Source organism: Cyprinodon tularosa, unplaced genomic scaffold, assembly GCF_016077235.1.
Source record: "Cyprinodon tularosa strain WSP-4 unplaced genomic scaffold, ASM1607723v1 ctg231, whole genome shotgun sequence".
Taxonomy (NCBI): domain Eukaryota; kingdom Metazoa; phylum Chordata; class Actinopteri; order Cyprinodontiformes; family Cyprinodontidae; genus Cyprinodon; species Cyprinodon tularosa.
This window is the reverse complement of record NW_024038867.1, coordinates 108,423-134,069: the sequence shown is the minus strand read 5'-3', so window position 1 is coordinate 134,069 and position 25,647 is coordinate 108,423. Positions and strand designations below refer to the sequence as shown.

The following is a 25,647-nucleotide window of genomic DNA, read 5'->3' as shown; positions in this document are numbered from 1 at the left end:
GAGAGCACATTTATGTTTGATAACACCATTATATAAAAGAACCGTAATGTATAGCGACTTATCATTGAACAGCCGCTTTCACCGTGTCTAAAACCTAATTCTTATTTATTCTTTGCCTAATTTATTGTTTTTATCTTATTTATTCACAATGTACCTATTTTTTTAAACTGTGTTTTAAAGCTTAACTTCCACATGTTTCAGACACACAGATTTAAGGTGGTGATTAAAAACAACTCAGTTGACAGGATATGAGATTTTTTTTGCTTTTGGTTTGTGTAATATCAGCAACATGTGGATACTTTTTTTTTTTTTTTTTTTTACAACACCTGAAGAACTACTGAAATTATTTTCAGATTGCTCATAAATAGATAAGTTAATTCCATGGAAAAAGGGAATTACTTTAGGGTTTGAGTCATTGGGTCATATAATCTAGAAGTTATTGAAGAAAAACAATTCACTTGAATAAAAAAATCATAGAAAATATTAAATTGACAAAAATTGGATTAAAATCCATGATCCTGATGAATATAATGTAGTAGCAAGATTTATCATTCATTTTGCTTCAGGTGGCCTCAAGAAATGTATTTAGTTTTTTTCTCCAGAATATTTGGTTAGGAAATTTATTGACGGTCCCTAAGTGAACCATCACTCTTGACTTAGACTTAGAAAACGTTTATTGTCATTTTGTACACACAGAATGTATACAAAACAAACTTTACTTTGGCACAGCTTTCATAACATTTCAATTACCTAAAATGCAGCAGTGATCAAATGTAAAGAGTGTGGGAGAAAAAAATATAGTGCAAAAAAACACAATGATATGGAAGTTCAGTGCATTAAATATGACCTCCTGACAAGAGGGAGCAACAAGTCTGAGCTCCTAAATTTGATTGACCATGAGCTAGGTGCTGCTAGCTCAGCGGAGTTAGAACATCTAATATCAATCTTGAACTAACTTTACTGTGGTCAATCTGTAGCCATTCTATGGGACTGACAAGTACTATTTAATGGGATGATAACATCCGAAGCTGCTGCAAACAGCCACTTAGTTACTTATTTACTGTGTGATGGAAGCAGGGCCGGTTCTAGCCCTTTGGTTGCCCTAGGCGAGATTGAGTGTTGTGTCCCCACCCCCATCTCACTTTTGCCGTGCGAAATACCAGTACTGTTTTCAGCATCTGTTTAGTGCATTGAGTTGTGTTTACAGTTCCACAAAGAGTGCTGTGCGGTGAATTGTGCCTACAGTTGTGCAAAGTGTGTGTTACAAAATTGCAAATTGAGTGCAAAGCAGTGTTTGTTCTTTTAGTTTTGTGAACTCAGTGAGTGGATTTGCTATAAGTATTAATAGTTTTAGAAATTGTGCTATAAGAATCAAGGTTGTGTTTAAGCATTCAGAAAAAAATGTAACTTAGCATGGAGTGATGCATAGAAAAATACCAGAATAGGTTTCAGTACCTTTTCTTTTTTATTATTTTAAATAATTTATTACACACTCAAAGTTAGGACTGTGCAAAAACACTTTAAACCATCTGTAAGGACACTTAGGTTAAGTATAACTAAAAAACTGGATTGAATCATTGAATGAATTTATTTCAGACAATTAACAAATTTAACACACATTAAACAAATATTAAATAAATCAATTTCAGAAATTACCAAATAACAATAAAAAATTATAAATTTAAGAAATTCTTCAACCAAGGACTACATAAAAAAGTAATTCATAAACATTAAATTAAATTTTTTCCGTTCCAGTTCAATTAAATCATTTGAACATAAATAGATATGAGATAAACAAAATTTTCCTCTAAATAAAATATATCAGGTATATTTTTCTGACATTGATTAGTGATTAAAGAAAGGATTAACCCTCTACAAACAAAAGTGCTTTTATGAATACCATTACAAAATTAAAAGTTTGAAGTTGTTGTTTTTTTTTTGTTCACATATTCTATGATGAACAGCCATAACTTCATATATTTTGATGATTATTTGTACATCCCTTTTGAATACTCAATGCAGATAATCACTACAAAATATTTTATTTATATTAGTATCTTCTACCCATTCTCAAGCTAATAATATAGCACATAATTCTGCTGCATATATACTGAGAAAAAAATGATGTCAACATTAGGGATGGGGATCGTTAATATTTATTGATATCGATACCTTTATCGATACTCCTTATCGATCTGAGTCTTTATCGATACCACTATCGATACTTTTCTGTTATTTGGTGGAAAGACGATGCAACACATTTTTTTTAACAGAATTGGTATTGCTTCTATTGCTTAACAAGTGAGCATAACAAAAACGTTTCTAGCCTTCAATAAACATGGCTAATGTAATAGGCCACTTCGAAATGACATAAAACTAACTAGAATATATTTTCACAATTGTTGGTTAATGTATTGTCTACTGTCACTTTTCATCATGTTTTTAGTGATTAGGAAAATATTTAACAAATAAATAATTGTATTTTAAATTAAATGTAATTTTTAATAAATGTTGGCATCAGTAGTTTAATTATATATAGAGCAATATACAACTGTATTACTCATGTTTCTCGCCAAAAACAAAATTTCCCGTTCTCTTTACGTTACACTTGAACGCATCATGATAACCTAATTGTCGTTTTACTGAGCCAATCTGAACACATCATCACGCAGCACGTCTGAAACTTTATTTACTTTTCAAGCTAACTAGCTTGTATGCTTCCGATTACAACACGGATTTCACAATTAATATTTTTAACTGACCGGACAAGCTACAAAGTCTGTGTGCGCTTACCAGTGGTACTCTGAGTGGATGATTAAGACGGGCCCGACTGCGGCGGCAGGAGGAGGAGGAGGAGGAGGAGTCTTTTCCGTTCAGCCATTCTCGAGTCGCGAGCAAAGTTAAGTGCCAGACTTCACTTGTTTTACTTTTAATATCTGTTTGCTTACAATTTCATTCCAAAATATTGGTGTACATGCTGCAGTGATTGACGTCACGACTTCCGGGTTGGAGGGCGCTTGAAAAGTGATCAGAATCTTTTCCGATTTTCTCTTAAATGTGAAAAAATAAATAAAAAACGGTGGTATATTTATTTGTTCATATTTTGCTATTTATATATACGTAAGGTTAAGTCAAACTGACGGACGCTTCATAACCGGTTTAATTCGCTTTTTTTTCTAATTCTATGATTAATGGGAAGTAAGCCTAAGGGCGACGCTAGAGGGCGCCCCCAACACATTTGTCGCCCTAGGCAATTGCCTTGCTCGCCTATAGCAATCGCCGGCCCTGGATGGAAGACAGAATCAAACCAATATCAAGGTAAGCAGGATATGTTTACAGTTACTTTTATAAGACATGCCCCCCATGGGGCCTCCGCTGCCGGGCCCCATACAGCTTGGGACCATCCCTGCTGATTTCCTTTAAAATTGATTTTAAGACATTTTCTTAAAAGAAACGCGCATTACTGATGTATTCTGTCTGAAAATAGGGTCTGTGGCCTCTTAGTATTAAACGTGGAACTGATCCACACAAAAAGAGTTAAAAAAAAAAAAAAGTTCCGCCCACACCACGTCAGAGCCGATCTTCCACAGGTGTCACAACCAGGTTATTTCCACCACTGTCACTGAAGGGAGGAGGGTGATTCCCGCTGCTCTGTCAACTTTTCTGATCCAGCGTGTCCGTGGAAAGTTTCCTGAAGTTTTCCGTTCATAAGAGGGAGGCCTCGGTCACGCAGCCGATCTGCGGTTCTCTTTCCGGGCGCTGTGCGGGTTCTGAGCTCCGGTATGGCGGCCGTGAAGGCTCTTCAGCAGTGGTGTCGGATCCAATGTGAGGGCTACCGAGATGTGTCCATCACCAACATGACCACATCCTTCAGGGACGGACTGGCTTTCTGTGCCCTCATCCACAAAAACAGACCCGACCTCATGTGAGTATCGCTGAGATCCAGCGATGAGCTGCGCCCGCATTCACTGGAGCTCTGCGCGTTTTTACGCATCAAACATCTACAGCAGTGGGGTCTCCAGCCTTAGGTAGATGAAAGAGGGAATATTTAGAGATAATTAACCCAATCGGTGTGGATTTGGAGGGGAATGTGTGTAGAAAAAGTTTTGCTGTGGACTGAGTGGAGCTCAGGGTCCAACAGAGGCGTAGCTAGAAATTTTTATAAGGGTGCCCAGGCAATAACCAATGTAGACTGAGGGGTGGCCGATAGTAGATATGCACTAGAACCTTACGGTCAATCGCCACTGTTCCGATAGGAAAATTAACAAGCAAAACATCCATATTTTCTAAATAAAGACAAACTATACTTTCCAACAGCCTTTGCTAACAAATAGACTAATATATTCAAACATCCATGCTTTTTAGATAAAAGGTATGGTGGATAAAATTCTTTGAGGTTTGAGTTTTGGGCGAAAATCTTTTCCATTGTCATTGCTTACTTACTTTTATCAGTAATCAGTCTGCATAAATTTGATATCAAGTGTGTATATATATATATATATACATATATATATATATATATATATACATATATATATATATATATATATATATATATATATATATATATACATACATACATAAATTGATTATTTATCTATGATTTCAATGAAGAATCCTAGATGACTTGCAGAGACGCATAAATTTCTCTTTACCCCATAAAAAACAAAATCTATCTCTGCTTGAATTCTGCTCTTATTATTTTTTATGTTAGTATATTGATGTCCATAATTAACTACAGTGTTTTTGTTGTCAAGTAATTGTTAATATATGAAAAATCAAAATGTTTTGAATATTCCACTTGAGAGTATTACTGTTGCCACCATCTGTATCAGAGGGAAATAAATGGTAGGGGTGGCCAAAGATTGGCTGAGGGTGACCATGGCCACCCCTGGCTCCCCATCTAGATTTGCCCCTGGACCTGTGATCTGCTGAAAGTACAGCTCAACCATATAAACCTCATCATAGGGATAGTTTACAACATATCCTCATTAGATTTGAACCACAATAACGACTTTGATCAATGTGAAATATTTATTTAGGTTATTAAAGAAAATAATAAATTTGTCTTAAGAAATGAGATTATATTTAGAATAGAATAGAAAATCCCTTTATTGCCCAACAATGGGGAAATTGTGGTGTTACAGCAGCAAAAGGTAATAGCAAAAGTTGTCACACAATGTGGACCTTAGAAAGGTGTATAAAAATAACAATAAGTGACAGAGTTAAGAAAGTAAAATAAAAAAATCTATGATTTCATTTTTCCTTTAATTTGTATGATGATTATTTGTAAAAGTAATTATCTGTTCATTTTGAAAATAATGAAACTAATACCAAACCATTCACTGCCAACCCATTCGTATTAACTATAAATTCAGAATCAACGGCCATACTGTACTTAATGAAAAGTTTAGTGGAAGGAAAAAGTAGGAATAAAAACAGGTGTTCACTGTGATTTTAGTTTTAATTCCAGAATCACAAAACACTGACCTATATTTTCCGGGGAGAAAAAATAAGCTAATAAAATGAAGAACATTACAATCCACCCCGAGCATCACTGTTGTTCAACTACAGAGGGTCTTCAGTCAGAGGCTCCTCCAGACTGACCCCTGCAGGAGAGCCTCCCTCCCTACAGTCATCAAGATCTACACCTCACTGAGGAAAGCACAATGAGTTAAAACACTTGGTTTCCCCCTGAGATCAATGAAATATTCTTCAATTTAATTGGATATTACAGCTATAACGCCTCTAAATCTGAAACGCATTCAAAGCAGTCTAGGATCCAGAGGCACAGAATCCATGTTGATTGAAGTCCAGTGAGACGTTTCCACAGTCCGTTAATATTTAAGATGCCACATTATAAGTTGGTGTTTGTCTACGATGTACATTGAAGACCACGGTGAACACGGGGATCTACCAAGAATCTTTCTCCTCCCTTCTGCTGCAAGCTTGGAGACGCTATTTATATTTCCAGCCCTCTCTGCCAAAGGGACCAATACCTGCTTTAGTGACAAGTTAATAACTGCAACTGAGTGGTCGGCAAACCACCTAAATCACCTAAATACACAGATAAACTATAGAGTAAGATGAGACACCAGAGCCAACAGAACACGAGAGCTGTCTCCTTCATTTAAAGCAACCTGCGTTTCTTTATCACTTTATCCATGAAACACTGCAGTAATGCAGCAATCGAAGATAAAGGGGCACATAATGTGTATTAAGTCCAGAAACAGAGATGTAGAGCTTTACTTGGTAAAGAAAATGTGATACAATAAAAAAAATCTTACCAGAAATTAAGGAAAAGTACATTTTCTAAAAGACACAATTTTTATTCACTTAAAGGCTTTAGTGAACCCTTTTAATCTGTAGTCATTAGTGATCTTTCAAATTGGATCCTGTGCCATGATTGAACAATTCTTTTAAAGTAATAGCTTTGATTATAAGTTCTTCACAAATCTGCCTTATTGGGAGCAAAATGTAGCTTCCTGAGTGTCACGCATATCTCACATTCCTTTCTTCTGTTTATCTTTGGGGAAATAAAAATCAAAAATCAGCTCTAGATTCTGAAGACATTTTTATAAAGGAAGCAGCTTTCATTAGGGGAGGAATATGTAAATATTATGCTTGGTAGATCCGGAAGATTGCTGGCAGATGATTAAACTCTCCATGAGTTTAGTCTTGGATTAATTATTTAGCTTTTAAAGAGCCTTAACTTAACACATATTGAACCTTGGCCCATGTCCTTCTTGGTTTGTGCTTGATTTTGTTTCTTTAACAGCACCGCCCAATCAAGCAGAGATAAAACTGCTCCAGTATTCCTCATTTCAGCTTCCCAGACCGCAGTATTGCAGCACATTTAAATTTAGATGTGTTTAAATCTCTAAACGGTGGTTAAATGCATTGCTGGAGTTGCTCAACAATGGGCTGTGTGATTTATCCAGGCTGAGCTCTGTGTTGGTTTCAGTTCTGGAGCGTGGGTTCAGTGACAGAGCAGCCATACAGCTAATCTGACTCACTCACCCTGCCATGTCATTTTGAAACGATGAAACTATGCACGTCTAAACAACACATGTAACTTTTCCACAACTAATGAAGATGACTGGGATTGTTTTTTTTCTCTCTCATGTTTTGTTTTTTCACTTTCTCTTTTGCAGTAATTTTGATTCCCTGAAGAAAGAAGATGTCTATGAGAACAACAAGCTGGTAAGAGTTTTCTCCAGAGTTGTAGCTCCAATATTCCTGAAAATCCTATAAAAACCCTCCTATCTTCATGTTTAGGTAAAATACATGGGGGGCTGTTGCAGTTAAATAATGTTTCCACTTTGAAGGTTCAACAGCTGTGGGAGGAGACAATCTCTGTCATAAAGGATGGCCCAATGTTTTGTATACAAAGAGATAATAAAGGAAGTGCTGTAGCTTTAAGAGTCAGTTTAATCAGCTCTTATCAAGGCAGCCATTTAGATAATTTTCCTCTCATTTTCCTCACTAAGGAACCAACTTGGCAAGGAGTTTATGAAAGGCACCTGGAAAATTTTCTCTTTTATAAATAGTAGCCTTGATAATTTTAAATTACGCTATATGTCCAAAAGTATTCGCTTGAGTCATATATGGACTTAAAGTGACATGCCATTTTTAATCCATAGGGTTCAATATATTGTTGGTATACCATTTAGCAGCTATTACAGCTTTATTTCTTCAGGAGAGGCTGTTCCAAAGGCTTAAGAGCATATTTATGGATTTTTCTGACCATCGTCCCTGAAGCATACTAGTGAGGTCATAGACTGATCTTGAACAAAAAGGCCTGGCTGTTGGTCTCTCCAATTCATCCAGGTCAAGGCAAGTCGAGCTCAACGGTGCCAAACTCTCTCATCCCATATCACTATTAACCTCTCTTTGTGCACACTCATGTTGGAGAAGGAAGAAGCTTTTCCAAACTATTACAACAAATTTGCCATGTTATTTTTTGAAAATGCTCTAGTTTACTGAGTCATTCAGATCCGAGGAGCCAAGCTGCAGTAAAGTGAACACACCACACGAGCTGCAACAGTGGCGTTGGAAGTTTGTCATGAGGGTTGTCGTTTCAAACCCCGGCTCCGGCTTTCAGTGTTGACATGTCCTTGGGCAAAACACTTCAACTGCATTGTCTACTGATGGTGATCAGAGGGCCCGGTGGGGCATTTTACGGCAGCCTAGCTTCTGTCTGTGAGCCCCAGGGCAGATGTGGCTACAGTGTAGCTTGCCATCATGACTGTGTGTGAATCAGTGAATGTAGTGTGAAGAGTTTCGGTCAAGTCTCCTGGCTTGAAAAAGTGCTATATAAGGCAAATAACCATGTTACCATTTCTTCCTCCACCACTTTATATACTATACAATATGGTCAGACAAGTACCGATTTCCTGGTAACTATCAAACCTAGACTCCTCCATTAGATTAGTTGGCAGGGTGCATCCTGTCAAAATACCACACTAGATGGTGGATATCCTGAGAGCGACTCTTCTTTCACAGTTGCTTGTAGAAACAGTCTACATGGCGAGGCGCTTGATGGTACACCCATAGAAATGGACTCTAAGATGTGACCTGGGTGATTTGGATCAGTTGGACTTTTTGTTAACATAGTTTGGATATTTAGCTGATTATGTATTTTTGTTTAAGACCAAGAGCAAAAAATAACTACGGTACTATAAAAATAACTAGAAATAACTCAAAGTGCTAGAGGCTTAGCTAAATTCCTTTTTTGTTTCCTGGTTTTATTTGGAAGTTGGATTTTAACCAACTTCTGAGCTGTCAATCCAACAGAAATACAACAGAAAGTTAAAATGTGTTCTCCATCTGAGTCAGGCGCATTGCTAAGGACACTGAAGCCAAATGTGAAAGGAGCTATCCAAATGGTGCTGGCAGTAAGGAAGGAGTCATTAAGAGGAAGCTGGATGGTCCCCATTGGTAGTTCAGTTATCTAAGCGACCCCTGAAGTTCCTAACCCCTGCATAGGATCTGCCCACGATCATTTGGGTAACGGCATGTATAGCCATTCGCCTAGTCACTAGTTGCATTTGAGTCATTTTGATATGTGATAGTTTTAGTCAACTTAATCTTTTAGTCTAGTTTCATTCAGTTTCATTTTGAAAAAAAAAGTTAACATTTACAATTTTGAATAACAACCAGATCCTTTACCAGACTGACAGCTCTTGCTTAGATACTACAACTGCCGGGTATAGAATGCTGCCGTGCAGTTCATCATTGCTGTTGGGCAGAAAACTTTGATTTATAGAATTCACTTTTTTTTATGAATTAATGCCCTACTTTATAAAAAAGTGTGTCACAAAAGCAGTGAAAATAGCAGATCTAGTTCAACACATCATATTGGTTAATATAGCAGACAGGCAAGCTAACAAAATGTACAATAACATTCAAAAGCAAATACTTCCTGATCTGCTATGAATTATGCATTACACAGATCAGTAAAATCTTCATTGCTCCAAAAAAAGCATAGAACAAAAACATTCTTCTTTCTACTATGGCAATTTTGGCTTTATTTCTGAGAATTTAGATTTAAATTCACAGGCTTTTGATAAAACAACATAGAGAGAATGTACATATTTGCCTCGTGGTGCCATGCCAATCCAGACCTAAACTGAATGAATATGCTAACTAAAATGTTGACATAATCTAAGGAAACATAGAACATGTTTTTTTGACAATACAAGGAAACCTTTGCATCATATTTATATAAATAGAAACAGGAACTATGAGAGAGAAATATTCAAAGAACTATGTACCTTTTCACATGGCTTTTTATCCAAAAATAAACAGAATGCAATGAACATTGTATAAACATTTATCACAAGTAAAACAATAGGACTGAGAGCGAAAATCAAGCATACATGCATACCTTTGTCTGACTATTAAGATTTTATTTCTTCCAGTTCAGAAGAGGTAATACTAAACATTCTTTAATTTCTACCAAAATGAATCGTATGAATTGTATCCAAATAAAATCTTAATAGTCAGACGAAGGGATTTTTTTATGTTTGGCAGAGGATGATCAGCCACATAATTTATTAAGTAGTGATGGAAGAGCCATACTGCTAAGAGCGAACCATCAGTGTGGAGCATAAAGGGCAGACTATAGCTGCGCACAAAGACGCATTTCTGCACAAGCGCTGCTGGAAGAGCAGAGTTTGTCACAGTTGAGCGCGCAGTACCGGACGATTCCGGGTTATTCTCCCCTGCTGCTATGATCCATCTGTGGTCAGGCAGAATGAGCACCGCTCCACGTCAGTTGGGCTACGTGACCAAACAAGACCCAGCAGCACGGATGATACTCCTTAGCTTGTCTGACAGATTAAAGCACAATGATCAATTTAAAATGTCTGACTTACCACCCGCTAATTTGTATGCATGTATGCATGTTTTTCACTCTCAGTCCATTTGTCTTACACTTAAAAGTTTATACAATGTAGAATACAAAATTGTGGAAAAGCACCCGGAGCCGATCATACCAACATGTCTCATTTTATTTTATTTTTTTCAAATGTATTCATCTGTTTAATTATTTCAAAGTCAACCCTCTTGCTGAAAAGTTTCTAAAACATCTTTTTAAACGCTTTTTCACTTTAAACTTGGTGTATCTTAACATTCATTTTAATGTCCTTAATTTATCATGTTTTTATTGACTGTATTGCTTTGAGATTTGTTTTAAAACTAAAGTGCATTACATTTAAAATGTATTGTTATTATCATTATATCGGAAGGACTATTGCAATAGATCTAACTTCTATCTATGATGCAACTCAAAAACATAATTTGAGTTTAAACATAATAAACTATGCTTTAGCTATATTGATTGTGTAATCTTTGTTGTTTTCTTTACCAAAAAATGGTCAAATCCATAATTTTGTATTTTTATTGATTTTTAAGTGCTTAAATTATGGGAATTTAGGATATTATTATAAATACTTTTTTTCTTAGAATAATAAAAATGTAATTAATTTTATTTGTAAAGCCCAAATTTACAACAAATGTCATTTTATGAAACACAGCATGATATACTGATGCAGTTGACAACCAGAAACAATGAATCAAATGAGTCAATATTATCCAATTATTTAGTAATAAAGTAATCAATTTATGTATTATCTGCTCCAAGTTGATTCTAGCTATAGAGCAGGGCAGCCAATTGTACTCCATGCCATTGATAAAAATCTGTACATATCAATGCTGATTGCACAGACTTCACCTTTCTCCCCTGATTAAAGCCACAGTGGTTTTACAGAGTATGCAGCATGGTGTGCATATTCCAAACTGCAGATTCATTAAAAACCTAAAACTTATTTTTTTGTGTTTTAGGGAATAAGGAAATGACTAATTAGACTTTGTCCTTCTCCCTGAGGGAATTCATCCCACATAAATGTTACTCACCGTTGAGGTCAAAGTACCAGCAGAAAGTAGACCGTAAAAACTTTATAGATAAAATCAACAGCTGACGTTGAACTGAGCATCATCCTGGCAACATGGAGCCATTTTAATGTTACATAATTAAACATCTTCCTGTCAGTCTTAGGTTTTCTCTGGCATGTTCTAACCCATTCTTACCTCTAAACTGACATAAAAGTATTTAACCAGACCTTGCTGTTTTGTTCTTTTCATCAACTTTGAAACAATGATGAAGTTTTGGTGATGCTTTCAAACATTCAGCACAGCCAGTGGGAGGTTCCCCAACAAATGCAGAAATTAAATCTGTTCTAGTGTTTTTAATGTTAATATATATTCCAAAACATCTATTTGAGCCAGACACCAATGGACATTCAAAAAGCTGCTTATTGCCAAACTAAAAGCGTTTTATCTGATTCTGGCTGTTGAATTTTACTGTTTTTAATTAGGAACTTTTTATAAACTTGAAGAACAAAGCAATGATGAGTTTCCTTAGCTCCACTTCTGATCTGATTCCTGATCAGGTTATGAATCTGGTAACTGGCACGCCTCAGCTTGTTTCACTTCCATATAAAAGGTGATAGTCAACCTTTCGAATTCCTTAACTTGTCCTGCTCATTGCCTTTTGTTCTGCATGATCTGCTAACAAAACAGACTGTGAAACAACAGGCATGCTGGAAAATTTTTTATTTTTTTTTTAGGAGTGTGATAAAACCCCATCACATTTATGCTGGTACATCAGAATTTGTTTTATGTGGTTCAAAGCATAGACAGGCTAACATACAGTTAACATAAATTTGGGAAGATATAATTGTGAATAAGCAAATAAAGTTGTATCCGAGGAGCATGTTTCTCGCTTTACCAAGGAGTACATGAAGGGCTGATAAATTTAGCTTTCTTTGTAATATTTTTTATTTAGTGTTGTTTTTAACCATTATAATAAAAGAAAATCATCAACAGTCTGTTGCTTTTCTATTTGCAGGCCTTCAGTGTTGCAGAAGAACAACTAGGAATTCCTGCTCTGCTGGACGCAGAAGACATGGTGGCTCTTAGGGTTCCCGATCGCCTCTCTATCCTGACCTATGTCTCTCAATACTACAACTACTTCCATGGACGCTCCCCTAGTGAGTAATAATCCTGCATCATTGCATCTATCTACATTTCTGGCTCCTCTCATCTCATTCTGCTCACATCTTTGTCCAGTTGGTGGAATGGCAGGTATAAAGCGTCCAGCTGAGCCAGCCACCAATGAACCTGCAGGCAAGAAGAACCAGGCGGTGACGGCTAAGGTGTTTCCTGGATCTAAACCCGCCAGAGAGAACAGCCCTCCCCGCTCTGCGATTATTTCAAAGCCGTCTCCTTCACCTAAACAGATCAGAAATTCAACACAGGTAAAAGTTCATTCTGCTTTTGGATTCTGGTCACTTTTCACCTTAACTCTGAAAGGTCTATACAGCGAGTAAAATAAGTATTTGAACACCGAACTATTTTGCAATTTCTCCCACTTAGAAATCGGTTGTTGTATTTATTTGTTGATACAGTTTTTCACCATGTTTGCACACACTGCAGGAGGGATTTTGGCCCTCTCCTCCACACAGATCTTCTCTAGATCAGTCAGGTTTCTGGGGTGTTGCTGAGAAACATGGATTTTGAGCTTCCTCCAAAGATTCTCGATTGGGTTTAGGTCTAGGCCACGCTAGAACCTTGTTATGCCTCTTCCAGAGCCACTCCTTGGGTATCCTGGCTGTGTGTCATTGTCATGTTGGGCCACCCAGCCTCGACCCATCTTTTATGCTCTGAGGGAAGGAGGTTGTTACCCAAAATCTCCCAATACATGGTAATCCTCTCCTTAATACAGTGCAGTTGCCCTGTCCCATGTGCAGAAAAAAAACAAAAAACAGAACATGATGGTGTTCTTGTGATGGTACTCACCATTCTTCTTCCTCCTAATACGGTTAGTGGAATTATTACCAAAAAGTTCTAATTTGGTCTCATTTGACCACATGACCTTCTCCTATGACTCCTCTGAATCATCCAAATGGTCATTGCAAAACTTAAGACGGGCTTTGGCATGCGCTGGTTTAAGCAGGGGAACCTGCAGTGCCCTACATGATTTTAAACCATAATGTCTTAGTGTATTACCAACAGTAACCTCGGAAACGGTGGTCCCAGCTATTTTAAGGTCATTGACCAGCTTCTCATCCATCAGAGTGTTCAAATACTTATTTTCCTCACTACTTAAAAAAAATAAATAATTATCAACTCATCATGAGATGTTGCGAAGCAACAGTTTGATATCTATATTAAAGGATTTAAATAACTCATTTTTAACTTGTCTTCAAAAAAATGCTATTTCCAAAAAAGGCCACATTCCTGTTCATGAGTTCTCATAGAAGTTCCTCCTCTTTGCCTTCTTCCTCTCTTTCAGGATGCTCATGTTGCAAAATCTCACCAAGCAGGAACATTAAGCAACAAATGTGCCTCATGTAACAAACATGTCCACCTAGTACAGCGACATCTAGTGGACGGAAAGCTCTATCACAGGAACTGTGCAAAGTAAGGACACTTCATAAGAGAATCCATCACTGTGTTTCATTATATCACAATAAACGATATAAAGATTTCTTGAAAGGAGAATTTTAGAGGAGAGTTTTAAACTCTTTGGATTAGTTGATATTGTTAAATGAATTGTTAACATGGTCAGCTGTGGTTATTTCTCCACTGCACTGCACTAGAACCCATGATGGATGCCTTTAGTTATTTTAAGTGTATCCATCTGTTTCATCATAGTAACCAGTTTAAACTGACTGGGATGGCATTGGGAGGCACTGATTTAACCATCCTCCCATTCTAAGTTGGAAAGCAACGGGTGTTTCTTACTGTGCTCAACAACAGCTAGCCCTAATGATTGTACAGAAGTGGTGTAAATTGTGTCTTGATTTGTTTTTGGGGCTTGAGCCCAAAATCCTAATCTGCTGGCCGAATATTCTGTTTCAGGATTTACTGGCAGGATACTTCTGCCATGTTTGACTTCAGGTGTAAATGGGCTCAAAATAGTGTTTAATTTTGTCTCGCCAGTCTACTGAATATCATCTTGTTTTTTTTTTTCTTTTAGGAAAATATAAGACAGATTTTTATTTTTTCAATAATGGTTTTTACTGTAACAAAGAATCCTATTTTGCGGAGCCTGTTTCTCATTGTTAAATGATCAGCTCTAATTTTAACTGTGCCATGTGCGTTTTGATTTATTTATTTTTTTTAATATTCTGTGTTTTTTTTTTTTTTTGATAAGTTATTAATGCGCTCTCTGAGTGATCTGGTCTAGTGCTGCAACTAACGATTATTTGGTTTTATTAAGCCGCTCCAGAATGATCAATGTTTCTAACCTGCTTTTCCATTTCCAAGATCAGATCATGATGTGTTTCTTTTTGAGAACCTTTAATCTAATACATGTCATCACACAGGTTGCATTTAAGTAAACTTAGAGCTCATTGTTAATACAGCAAAATGAAACCAGACTAAATTAGCTCCATTAAAGTTCATTTTGGATTTGCCAAGGAGATGATTACTGTTCCATACTGGGCTAGCTTGTTTGTATAGCTGGTTTCCCTTCTAAAATGAAATAATAATTAAAAAAAAAACCTTTTTGTTGTATACAAATTTAAGCACCATCTGACGATTAGTTTGATGATCAGAAAGATTTAAGTGTGACCCAGAAAAAAGAGCAGACTAAATCTGTAGGTTGGAAGTCATCTCAAATAGTTTTGTGTGTGAAACCATGTTTGCCTTTCTGTATTCCAGGTCGCTCTCAACGAACACAAGCTCTCCGTTTGGGGGGTTTTCCGCAAACACTCATGTTTCTAAACCTGATCCGAGCAAATCCACTGCGGTCACTTCGGCTCAGACGCCGTCCAGACTTGGTCCGACATGGCTGACTGAGAAGCCCAGCTCTTCTCCAAATGGCTCCACTTCATTTTCTACTTCCCCTTCCTCTCATTCCGCCCGAGCTCCTAATTCTGTTGTTAAAGAGAGCCCCTCAGTTTCTGTGTCCAAACCAGCTGCATCAAGTGACTCTACCTTTACGAGCAGCATCAGCACCAAGCCCACAGCTGCTCCTCAGACCTCTGTCAATGCAACCAAGACATGGGAGTCCAGGATGAAGTTTTTAGAGTCGGATACTAAGACAAAGGTAGAGGAAAAAAATACATCAGTTTTTAGCACAACTATAAATAAAGGTCAGACTACTGTTAAGGGACAGGAGGTGTCGCCAGGTCAGACTGTAACCATGGTCATCAATGTAGGTAAAGATGTAGGTAAAGGCAAGGGTGCAGCTAAAACAACCGCTGGTGGCAAAGTGGGCACAAACACTAAAGAGCATGATGATAAAACAAAAGCATCGGCGGCAGCTTTCATCTCCAAGAAACTTACTGAGGAGAACAACAACAACAACAACAAACCATCATGGACAAATGCTTCTCTCAGAAAAACTAGCAAGTAAGTCTGATTAGAAAGAGAGTTGTTTCCAGCTAAAGCCTGACCTCTTTTGGTAAAGAATGGTATTACAGTACTTTTTATCTTGTGTTCAGAGCTCAGCCTCAAGAAGAAACACCGAAGAAGGAACTTGGGGCCGTCAGGGCGAAGGTGAAGCTGAAGCCAGATCCGACTCTTCTGGCTGATCTTCAGGTTCCAGAGCCTGAAAAACCAAAGGTCACCAGTTGGATCAGTCGGACCAAAGAAAAGACACCAGAGAAGGGAAGCTTAACACCTCCCAAAACCTCACCCAACACTTCAGGTGAAACCAGATTCTCTTATATAATGGGCAACATTGAGTTATTGTTATATTACATACAGATGTCATTTTCGGGATATGGATGCATGTTACTCCTATAAATTCACAAAGTGATTTAGCTCTTAAAGGTATAGTGGAGGATCTTCTTTTTCCGGGTGGATCATCAAAATAAGTGGTCCTAATTGTCAATCATTCTGGTCATATGTTTACATAAGGCCGTCCTATGTGCTCGTCCCCATTTTTACTCACTGGTGAGTCTGACATAGTGGAAAAATTGTAAATCTTCTTTTAGAAAGTAAGTTTGTATGAGAGATGCGAACAACAACATTTAAACAGAGCGTGCATGAGGAGAAATGGGCTCGTGCATGCTCTCGCACGCGTTTAATAGGTGTTCCCTCGCAGGAATTCTTTTTTCTAAAACTGGAGAGGGCGAGTCTTTTCAAAAATTTGTGAAAATCCTCCAAAATACCTCAAGTTGTGAGGTGTTAATCCTTATGTTAGAAATATGAAATGGGATAAAAATCAACTATTGCCTTGTAGACTCTGAAACATCTTTGATTGAAGCGTTTCCTGGGGCATTAGCAAGGCAAAATATAGCTGAGCACCATTTGTTGGTACAAGACAGATTTATTTGTAAAGAACCATTCATACCTTTATGTTTACAATGTACTTTTACAGAAAAACAAAGGAGTCAAAACACATTAAAAAACATCACATAAAATTAAGCATCACATAAAAGCAAAAAGTTAAGAGGTTTAAATTAAATCTAAAAAAAACACATGATATTTAAACTAGGTGAGGTGCAGTTAACAGTCTTGTTTTGGAAATTTGTTCAAATGACATCATAGGTTTCAGGTAGTTTTCTGCAATGTTGAAAATCATCATCTATTTATTTATTTATTTATTTCTTTATTTATTTATTTACTTCAGCCACAGCCAACGCTGTGTTAATACTTTTTTGAAATATGCATTATAAAAATCTAGCCTACTGAAAAATGAATCAGGATTATTTTTTTATTTGTGGTGGGATTCGGCTTAAAATTGGAATCTTGTACACACACATTTTAATTGAAACCATATTGTAACAGAAAAACAGCCTATTAATAGAAAACAAACAAACCCTTTGCTCCTAAATTATTGAATAAACGAGCATATGAGCACAACAGTAGAAATATTTAGGCTCTTTAGCCATTACATTAGTAAAGTTATGATCTAGAAGCAGTTTTTTTATTTTGTCTTTTAACTTCTTTAGAAATGTGAACAAAACATAAGCATTAAAGTCAAATTCCTTCCATTGAATATGATAACAATTTATATATTTAATATATATATATATATATATATATATATATATATATATATATATATATATATATATATATATATATATATATATATATATATATATATATATATATATATATATATATATATGGCTTTTCAAAGTTTAACATTTGCTGTTCAACATAAAACATCAAGTACAATTAGGGTGGCATATCAGTGCGGCATATCAATAAATTACTATGGTTTACATAAGAATCTGGCATACTCTCATTTATAGTAAAATTTTTAGTGGTTAAAGAGGCTGCTTGTGTAGCTGAATAGGAAATATTAATGAAAAATAAAAAAATTATTTGTTCCCAGAGTTCGTATTTACTCAATACAAGGTAGATGTGTAGAATGCCACAAAGCATAACACGTGTGGACTTAAATATTAAAATAAAATCTTTTAACTGGTAACATGCATCATAAAAAAAACATTTTATTTAAACAACTAAATAGATAGTAAAAAGCAAGTTCAATTGCTTAAAAAGTATAGCTTTTTAAAAAGTTCTGCAGTCTTTTGGGAACTTGTCTTTATGTCTGTGAGTGTGCAGCAGACCTGTCTTCAAGTTCACCCCTTTGGCTGTGGGCGAGTCACTGAAAATCTCCTGGTCCACTTTTAGTCGATGCAAAAATGGAAATAATTTTGCTCCTCAAGCCTCGTGCCTCATAAAGGAGGACAAATATGTGTCTGGCTGGATGTGGCGCTGGACATCAAAATGAAAATCTGGACTGTCCGGCCTAAAGCCGGACATCTGGATCCCCTAAGTACAGTTAAAACATATATACTGCTGAGGCCACTTTTTCTACTCGGGCAAAAGATTCATGCAGCAAGCCGTTTTACCAGACAGTTGTTTACTTTTTCATAAATGGACTCAATTCTTTTGGCTCTGAGACTCGTCATCTGGTCCGACGTTAGCTCACTGGAGATTTTGTGTTTGTGCGACCCAAGGGTCCCTTTTAAAAAGGACTTTTTAATTTCAATTAAACTTGTCTTGCTTAAATAAAAAAATTTTTTCTGTTTAATTTTATCAGCATGCATATCATAAAATATGTTTTAGTTCTCACGTGTCTGAGCTAGGCAGGGTTTCTAAAGGATAGTTGATGGTAGTAAAATCAACACTGGGATTGCCGTATTAACCCTGATAGGATAATCGTATGGATGTTGAATAAAAGGGGCCTGAAAGTGGAGCCTTGAGGAACCCCCATTTGAACAAACAAGACTTTCTCATTTCAAAGCAATATTGTGTAACTTTTTGCCATCAGGGGTGCTGGACCTGAAACCTTTAGCTTTAGAGTCATATATGTGGTGTAAAAAAGATAAGAAGGGGTAAAAAAACAAATTTATTTTGTCATTTACAGTGTCAGAAAACGAATCTCCTGCAGACTGGAGGTCAAAACTCAAGCCTGTCTCCAAAGAAACAAAGTAAGAGTTATATTGACATACATTTTCTTTTGACACGTTTTTATCTTTTGATGGTACCTTGTTTGCTCTTTTTGGCTCATTTCCATCTGGTTCTAACAACAGTGTTTGCATCAATGTGAGCTCTCAGCATTTTGACATGGGACATTAATTGTTGGAGATCTTGTTTTCCTCCTCTTCTGCTATCTACACCTCCTGTCCTCCATCCATCTTTCCAAACAACCCTCCCACAGGAAGCCTGAACCTGCTGCTTGTCCAAATGGCTGAGACATCATTTGAAGTGAGAGCTCTCAGTCTCTTCTCTTCCGCCACATGCATGTCAGCCCCAAATGGTGTCGGGACAGAGTGGAGTTCTCTGTGGTGCAGCATATGCTCATCCCTCAGAATTTCCCTCCCTTCCTTGCCGTTTCATCCACTTTTATAAATTAAAGGACTGTAGCAGAATGGGGATGGATAAGGCCAGATGAAATGAGGTTGATTAAATCTTTGCATAATTGTAACCTTATCTATTCACAGATCAGCAAGTCCTTCACAGTCTTCCACTAAATCGTGGAGTATTGGAGCCCCCAAACCTTCAGAGCCCCATGGTGGGTCTCCTGCAGGCAGCCCAAGCGTTTCTGTGTCTACACCAAAGGGTAACACCATAGTTAAATAGAATGAGATTGTGGTTCATTTTACGATGGAGTTAACAATGTTAAATTAATGTTTTTGGAATTGATGTCTTTCTTTTCAGGATTCCAGAATGGCCCTAAAGATCCAATAATGAATGGCACAAAGATGGAGTCAAAGGTCTCTAAGGTATTCACCTTAAAGCACACAGTTTTATAAATTAATATAGGTATGCATTTTGTCAGCTTTTCAAGTTATCTTGCGTAGTGGCACACTTCGGCCATTTATAATCACTGGACAGTATTTTTTCCTATTCTAAACCTTTCCCTTACTTGCTGCCGATGCACCTAAATTTCCCCACTGTGGGGCAGTAAAGGATTATTCTATGCTAATGTTGTAGGAAGGAAATGGAATTTAGCTGAAAAAGGAAACAAGCCAACATGTAAACAAAGTAAAAGAAAAACACACATTAACAAAAAATAACACAAAAAAGAAAACAAGAAAAAAAATAATAATAAAGAGAACAAATACAGAAGTAGGGGAGTGTGGCCTAGTGGTGCGCTTGGAATCCTGAGGTTCTGAGATCAAGCCCCCCACCCACAGACTGTCACTCTGGGTCCCTGAGCAAAACTCTTAACCCCACACTGCTCCCCAGGCGCTGCACAATGGTAGCCCACTGCTCCCCAAAGGGATAGGTTAAATGCAAAGACTTCATTTCATTGCTCTGTACTTGTGACAGTGTAATGACAGTTAATAAGCTGAAAAAAAGATTTATACATATAAAACTTTAAAAACGTGACTGCAGTTTTGTTTCATACTCACCAGAAAGAAAATTGTTGGCTAAACTAAAATGGTGATAAACTGAATTAATTATTACCATGCTGTTAATAAAATGTGTCCAGATTTCTTTTGTAAATTCTTAATCGAGCCTCTTTAAGAACAGGGATTTATACAGCAGAAGCTGCTGAATATTTCTATATTCACTTCATTTAGAGAATAATGTTCTCAGCCAACAGTGGCATTACCTGTTGCCTTTACAGTGTGTTTTAAATACAGTGTGCTTTAAATAAGCATGTTTAAAATGGGTTCATTGACCATCTAAAAGTTTCACATTATTTATAAATACTTGAATTACTTTTTTCCCCCCAAAATGTCTACAGAATTTGAAAAACAAAAACTGGAATAAACTGGTAAATTATGAGGGCAGTTTTGCTGTTACTAAGTTTTATGGTTCACACTTCTTTCAATAACTTTTCGGTTGATACAGCATGAGTTCTTATTCTATGTGTGCATCATATGCAGACAAAACCAGGTTACATCCCCAAAGAGGACATCATCCGGGAGCTTAAGGAGATTGAAGACAATTTGAACGAACTGGAAAGGAGGGGAGTGGAGCTGGAGTTGAGGCTGCGCAAGAAAGAGGAAGGTGAGATCAAGGCTCTCAGAATAAAGATTAGACTTTACAAAGGAAGAGTTAAGACAACTAGTGTTTTACTGCCTGAATGTGTGGTTTGTTTGTTTTTTTTAACAGAGGGCGACGACGACACTGTTATGGACGAGCTTATGGTTGAGTGGTTCACCTTGATCAAAAACAAGCAGGTGGCCATGCGTCGTGAGTCCGAGCTTGTTTACATGCAAGTACTCACACACCCACCCACACACACGCACACTTTAAGAAAATGGGCTTTCAGTAATTAGTGGAACAGACTTGTGGCCAGAAGGTCAACAGTTTGAGTTCCCAGTGTCCTCCCTCCTCTGTCCCACAGCGAGGAACAAGGCAGCTGACCCTCTCCCACTGACCACCCTGAACTAGCAGAAGTTAGGACCAGTATGTTGTTCATGATAACAATTTTAGCCTTGGGACAAATCTTTAGAATTTCTGGAAACTAACAAGCTCTTTGCTGTTAACCCTTAGAAGACCATGTATGAAAAATAACTGTTTATATAGCAGATAAAAATATGACATTTAAAACACAAGGGTCTGTTGTAGCGGAGCCCCTGAAAAGCTCCTACTAATGAACTTTTAGATGCTTTTCTTTCAAGTTTAGTGCTGCAGTTCATTATTTAAATCAGTCGAAGGATAACAGTTCTGTAAAAAAACAAAAAAAACAAAACAGAATTTCCCCTCCAGTCCAGCATCACCAGAGGTTCCCTCACTTAGCTCAGTGTAACTTCTGTTCCTTAGCAACCAAGACACCATGAGACATAGAGCTGTGATGCTGAAATAAGCCAAACGAGAACCATTAGATGTAGTCTGACCAAATTATATCTATGTTTAACTTTCACTCATTGATAAAAGTCAGATCAATCATGTGCCAGGAATCAAACTTTCTCTGTAGTTACAGCCAGACTTTCCGTTAGAGCTGGAAAATCTTCACCAGCACTCTGTCATGGTGAAATGTGCAACTTTTAATGGTAATACGGGAAGTTTCAGCACCTCCACCATCACTTCTGGCTTTGCTGTGGGGCAAAGAAATGCTACACAGTATTTACATCAAATAAACAACGCTTAGAGCTGATTTCTTCTAAATGGCTATTCAACAAAATCATGGGGAAAAAAATTACAGGATGTTTACAATATAGTATTGAATTTTTATAACTTCTTACTTTTGGAATAAAACAGAAATTTTTTACCAGTTGATTAAAATAAGTTATTTTTTTTCCCTCTTTTTTTTATCAACAGAGGAAGAACTCAGGAACTGGAAGAAGAGCAACCAAGTGTGGAGCAGGAGCTCAGAAGACTGATGGACAAACCAGGTGAGTTTCAGCACAGCATTAAAGATACAATGGAAGATGTTCTCTTTCCTGGTGGATCATCAAAATAAAAGGTCCTGCTAATTGTCAATCATTCTAGTGATATGTTTATGTAAGGCCATTCTATGTGCTTGTCCACATTTTCACTTACCGGTGGTGAGTCTGACACAGAGGAAAAATTTCAAATCTTCTTTTGGAAAGTAAGCTTGTATGAGCGACGTAAACAGCAACTTTTTAAACAGAGCGTGCACAAGGAGAAATGTCCTCCTGCACGCTCTCAGACATGTTTAATAGGTGTTCCCTCTCAGAAATGGTACAGGGTTGGAGAGGGCGGGTCTTTTCAAACATTTGTTAATATCTTCCTCTATACCTTTAAGTGATAACCGGAGCTCTGATGTCTGACCAAAATAACTTTCTTTCTACAGAACACTTGAAAACAAGTCGGGACAAACGGAGAGAACAGCAGCTCATGGACAAACTGTTAGAGATTGTCAACGACAGAAATGCAATAATAGATGGTCTGGATGAAGACAGGCTGAGGTATTTTTTTCTTAGTTTTATCGCCATGAAGAGTAAATACATCTTTAAATCATCAAGCTAGTATTCAATGAGATATTTCTGTGAATGTTCAAAGCTGGTAGAGGTGTACCCCAAAACACCAGTTGCTGTAATTCCTAAAAGAAAATTGTTTTTATTAATTTTTTGATTCAAAGGCATGCTTTTATTTGTAGGTTTTCATTTTCGGAGTTTTGAAAGCCATGCATCTTTTATTTAAACAAATAGAGATACTTCACCACACTTTTACAAAGTACAATTAACCATGAATTCCCTTAAAGGCAGGAGATGGTTTTTAAACTATTTGCTCTTTGTTCTTGTATTTATCTTTGCACAGGGAGGAAGAGGAGGATGAGGAGCTAAACAAGATGATGATGAGTTTCAGTAAGTGTCTCCACCCCCACCCCTACATTATGCTCATTGTTGATCAAAAACTCATCGTTGCTATCATTAATTTGGCTTCTAAATGAGCAAATACAGAATTTTCCAGTGTTTGCACGTCTAACTGAAGTGGAAAAAACTAGAAAGTTTGTATGAACTTGTGGCACATTTTTACGAGAGCTTCTGGGTGATGATTTCATCTAATTTGACTTAATGTAGCTAAATGGAAAAAAGAATCCAATAACAAAAAATACTCTCCCTGCATCTTCGTCAGACAAATGTTTAATGCACCTGGTTAATTTGAGACCTTTGGAAACCTTGTTGGTCATTTGCAATTCATGATTGGGAAGGCAGAGCTGAAATTGAGATTTATTGAAATTCAGTGAAAGGTCGGCGAGTAAATGCTGAACGTGGGCTAAAGATTACCATTTCATTTTAATGTATTCATAAAGTTCATGTCAAAATTTTATATATATTTTATATTCTGTCTGTTAAGTCCTGTTTTGATTTTTTTTTCTCCCCTCCTCTTCACCCAGATGTAAATAAGGACAAAACCAAGAGAAAGTCTCAGAAATTCAAATTTTTCAGCTGGGGAGGCAAGAAGGAAGCATGACTTTGAAACGCAAAGAGTCGTGTTTGCGTTAGATGTTTCTGCTGCTTAGTGTGTTTGTGCTCATCCTCTGGATCACAGGACGACAACGATGCTGCCTGCCTATGTGGGCGGGAGAGAGAGAGATATTTATCGATGTCTGTTTCTTAAAAAGTGCCCCTCCTTCTGTCAGCTGCATCATTCATGATTTGCTTGTTAAAAAAAAAACATGAACATCAAGACATACAATTTTGGAGGGGTAATGACTCCCTCATCATCTTGACATTTACTCTGGCTCTCTGGTTGTTTAGTTATGTCCTTTATTATTAATCTGTCGAATGTATGCTTTTATACATTGGGTTTATGACTTGTAAGTTCTTGCTTGCATCATGTATTTAAATGCACTTTGTATACATGAACACAAAATTCTGAGGTCAGGCAGTGTTAATTAGCTCAAGTTAGCAGTTTCTACAAAAAAAAAATGCCATTAAAGTGTCGCCCAAGGATTTCTCTTATTCTCCATCACAGAATATCCTCCATAGCCTCTAGCATCCTGCTAAAGATGAGCACTGGTATCTTTAGCTAGCTCGCCATGGAGACTTGTTCACACCAAGATGTGACTTCTTGTTGCAGATCTCTTAAGAGTGATCTCTGATTTATTTATTTATTTTTTTTACCTTCTTTACCATCTTCCTTGATGTAAGGTTGAGCCTCATTTAACAAAGTTTTGCTTATTGAAAGCTTTTCAGTTATTGCTCAGATTTCTTTTTATATATGTGCGAATCTTGGTTAGTTTTTACTTTTACTCATTTCCTGCATTTCCTAAATGAAATGTTCACTTGTTTTCCCTGATCTTTAAACAGAATAGTGTTCTATTTTAAATAGAACACTATTCTATTTAAGGATGGGGATAGAAATGGTGACACCTTTATACCCCAGTTAACTGCTCTGATCAATACTGGTAAAAGTTGGGAAACCCGGGGCAATTTATGATCTTGGATTTTGACTTGATTAAATAAATATTCTAAGATTTAATTGTAATATAGATTTTTTTTCAATATTTTAATGCATCGATTTTTCTTTAGAATCTTCATGTCTAATAGTTGTTTAGAAGGCTTTATCACCACAGTGATTTTTGATTAAGTGTAAGAGTTTCATTCAAAGCCATAACCACCAAAATAGCAGTATGAAATATGTTCATAAGGTGTAAACTTAAAACTATTAATTTCATCTTTCTGGTGATCATCTGTGAGGAAATGTGTGCGGTTTATGGCTGCTGCATCAATAAAAAGCTTGAGGTATGTGTATTGTGACCTTTACAGAGTGTAATTACAGATATTTCATTAACGAGCGTTTGTGAGTTAGGAGAGCACCAGATGTGGTCCACATTGGACCTTTAAATGTGTATGTTTGTAATATGTTCATCCTGTATTAACTGTATAGTATCATAAATAAATTTTTGTTTTTTATCCAGTTGTCAAATAGTCAAATTTCACTTGGTTCTGATTAAATTTACATGTGAAACTGGAGCAATTGCAGATTAAACATTGATCAGAAAAATAAAGGGACACATCCTAGATTTCAATGAATGGAATATTATCATGGAATTATTTGTTCTGCACAAAGTTGAATATGCTGATGACAAAATTATCAACGGAAATAAAATGTATTAACCTGGATTTGGAGTCAGACACTAAATTAAACCCACTACAGGCTGATCCAACTTTGATGCAATGTCCTTAAAACAGGTCCCAATGGGGCTCAGTATTGTGTATGACCTCCATGTGCCTGTAT

General features: G+C 36.8%; 1 protein-coding gene across 2 annotated transcripts; it reads left to right on the top strand.

Moving 5' to 3' along the window:
• The first annotated feature begins 3,567 nt into the window (after window positions 1–3,567).
• LOC119784693 (MICAL-like protein 2) lies at window positions 3,568–25,322 on the top strand. 2 transcript variants are annotated; one of them, XR_005280963.1, is made up of 17 exons: window positions 3,568–3,925; window positions 7,155–7,203; window positions 12,413–12,554; window positions 12,634–12,821; window positions 13,859–13,986; window positions 15,232–15,924; window positions 16,017–16,222; window positions 18,905–18,968; window positions 19,482–19,600; window positions 19,699–19,763; window positions 20,877–21,000; window positions 21,106–21,208; window positions 22,258–22,331; window positions 22,754–22,868; window positions 23,221–23,267; window positions 23,801–23,990; window positions 24,041–25,322. XR_005280963.1 is itself a non-coding variant. In XM_038286885.1 (16 exons), exons 1-16 carry the CDS (start codon window positions 3,783–3,785, stop codon window positions 23,875–23,877), a joined length of 2,337 nt encoding a protein of 778 aa, XP_038142813.1. In that variant the 5' UTR covers window positions 3,568–3,782; the 3' UTR covers window positions 23,878–25,322. The 2 variants fall into 2 exon arrangements, 1 of the variants encoding a protein (XP_038142813.1); XM_038286885.1 differs by having other exon boundaries at window positions 23,801–25,322.
• Window positions 25,323–25,647: the final 325 nt, after the last annotated feature.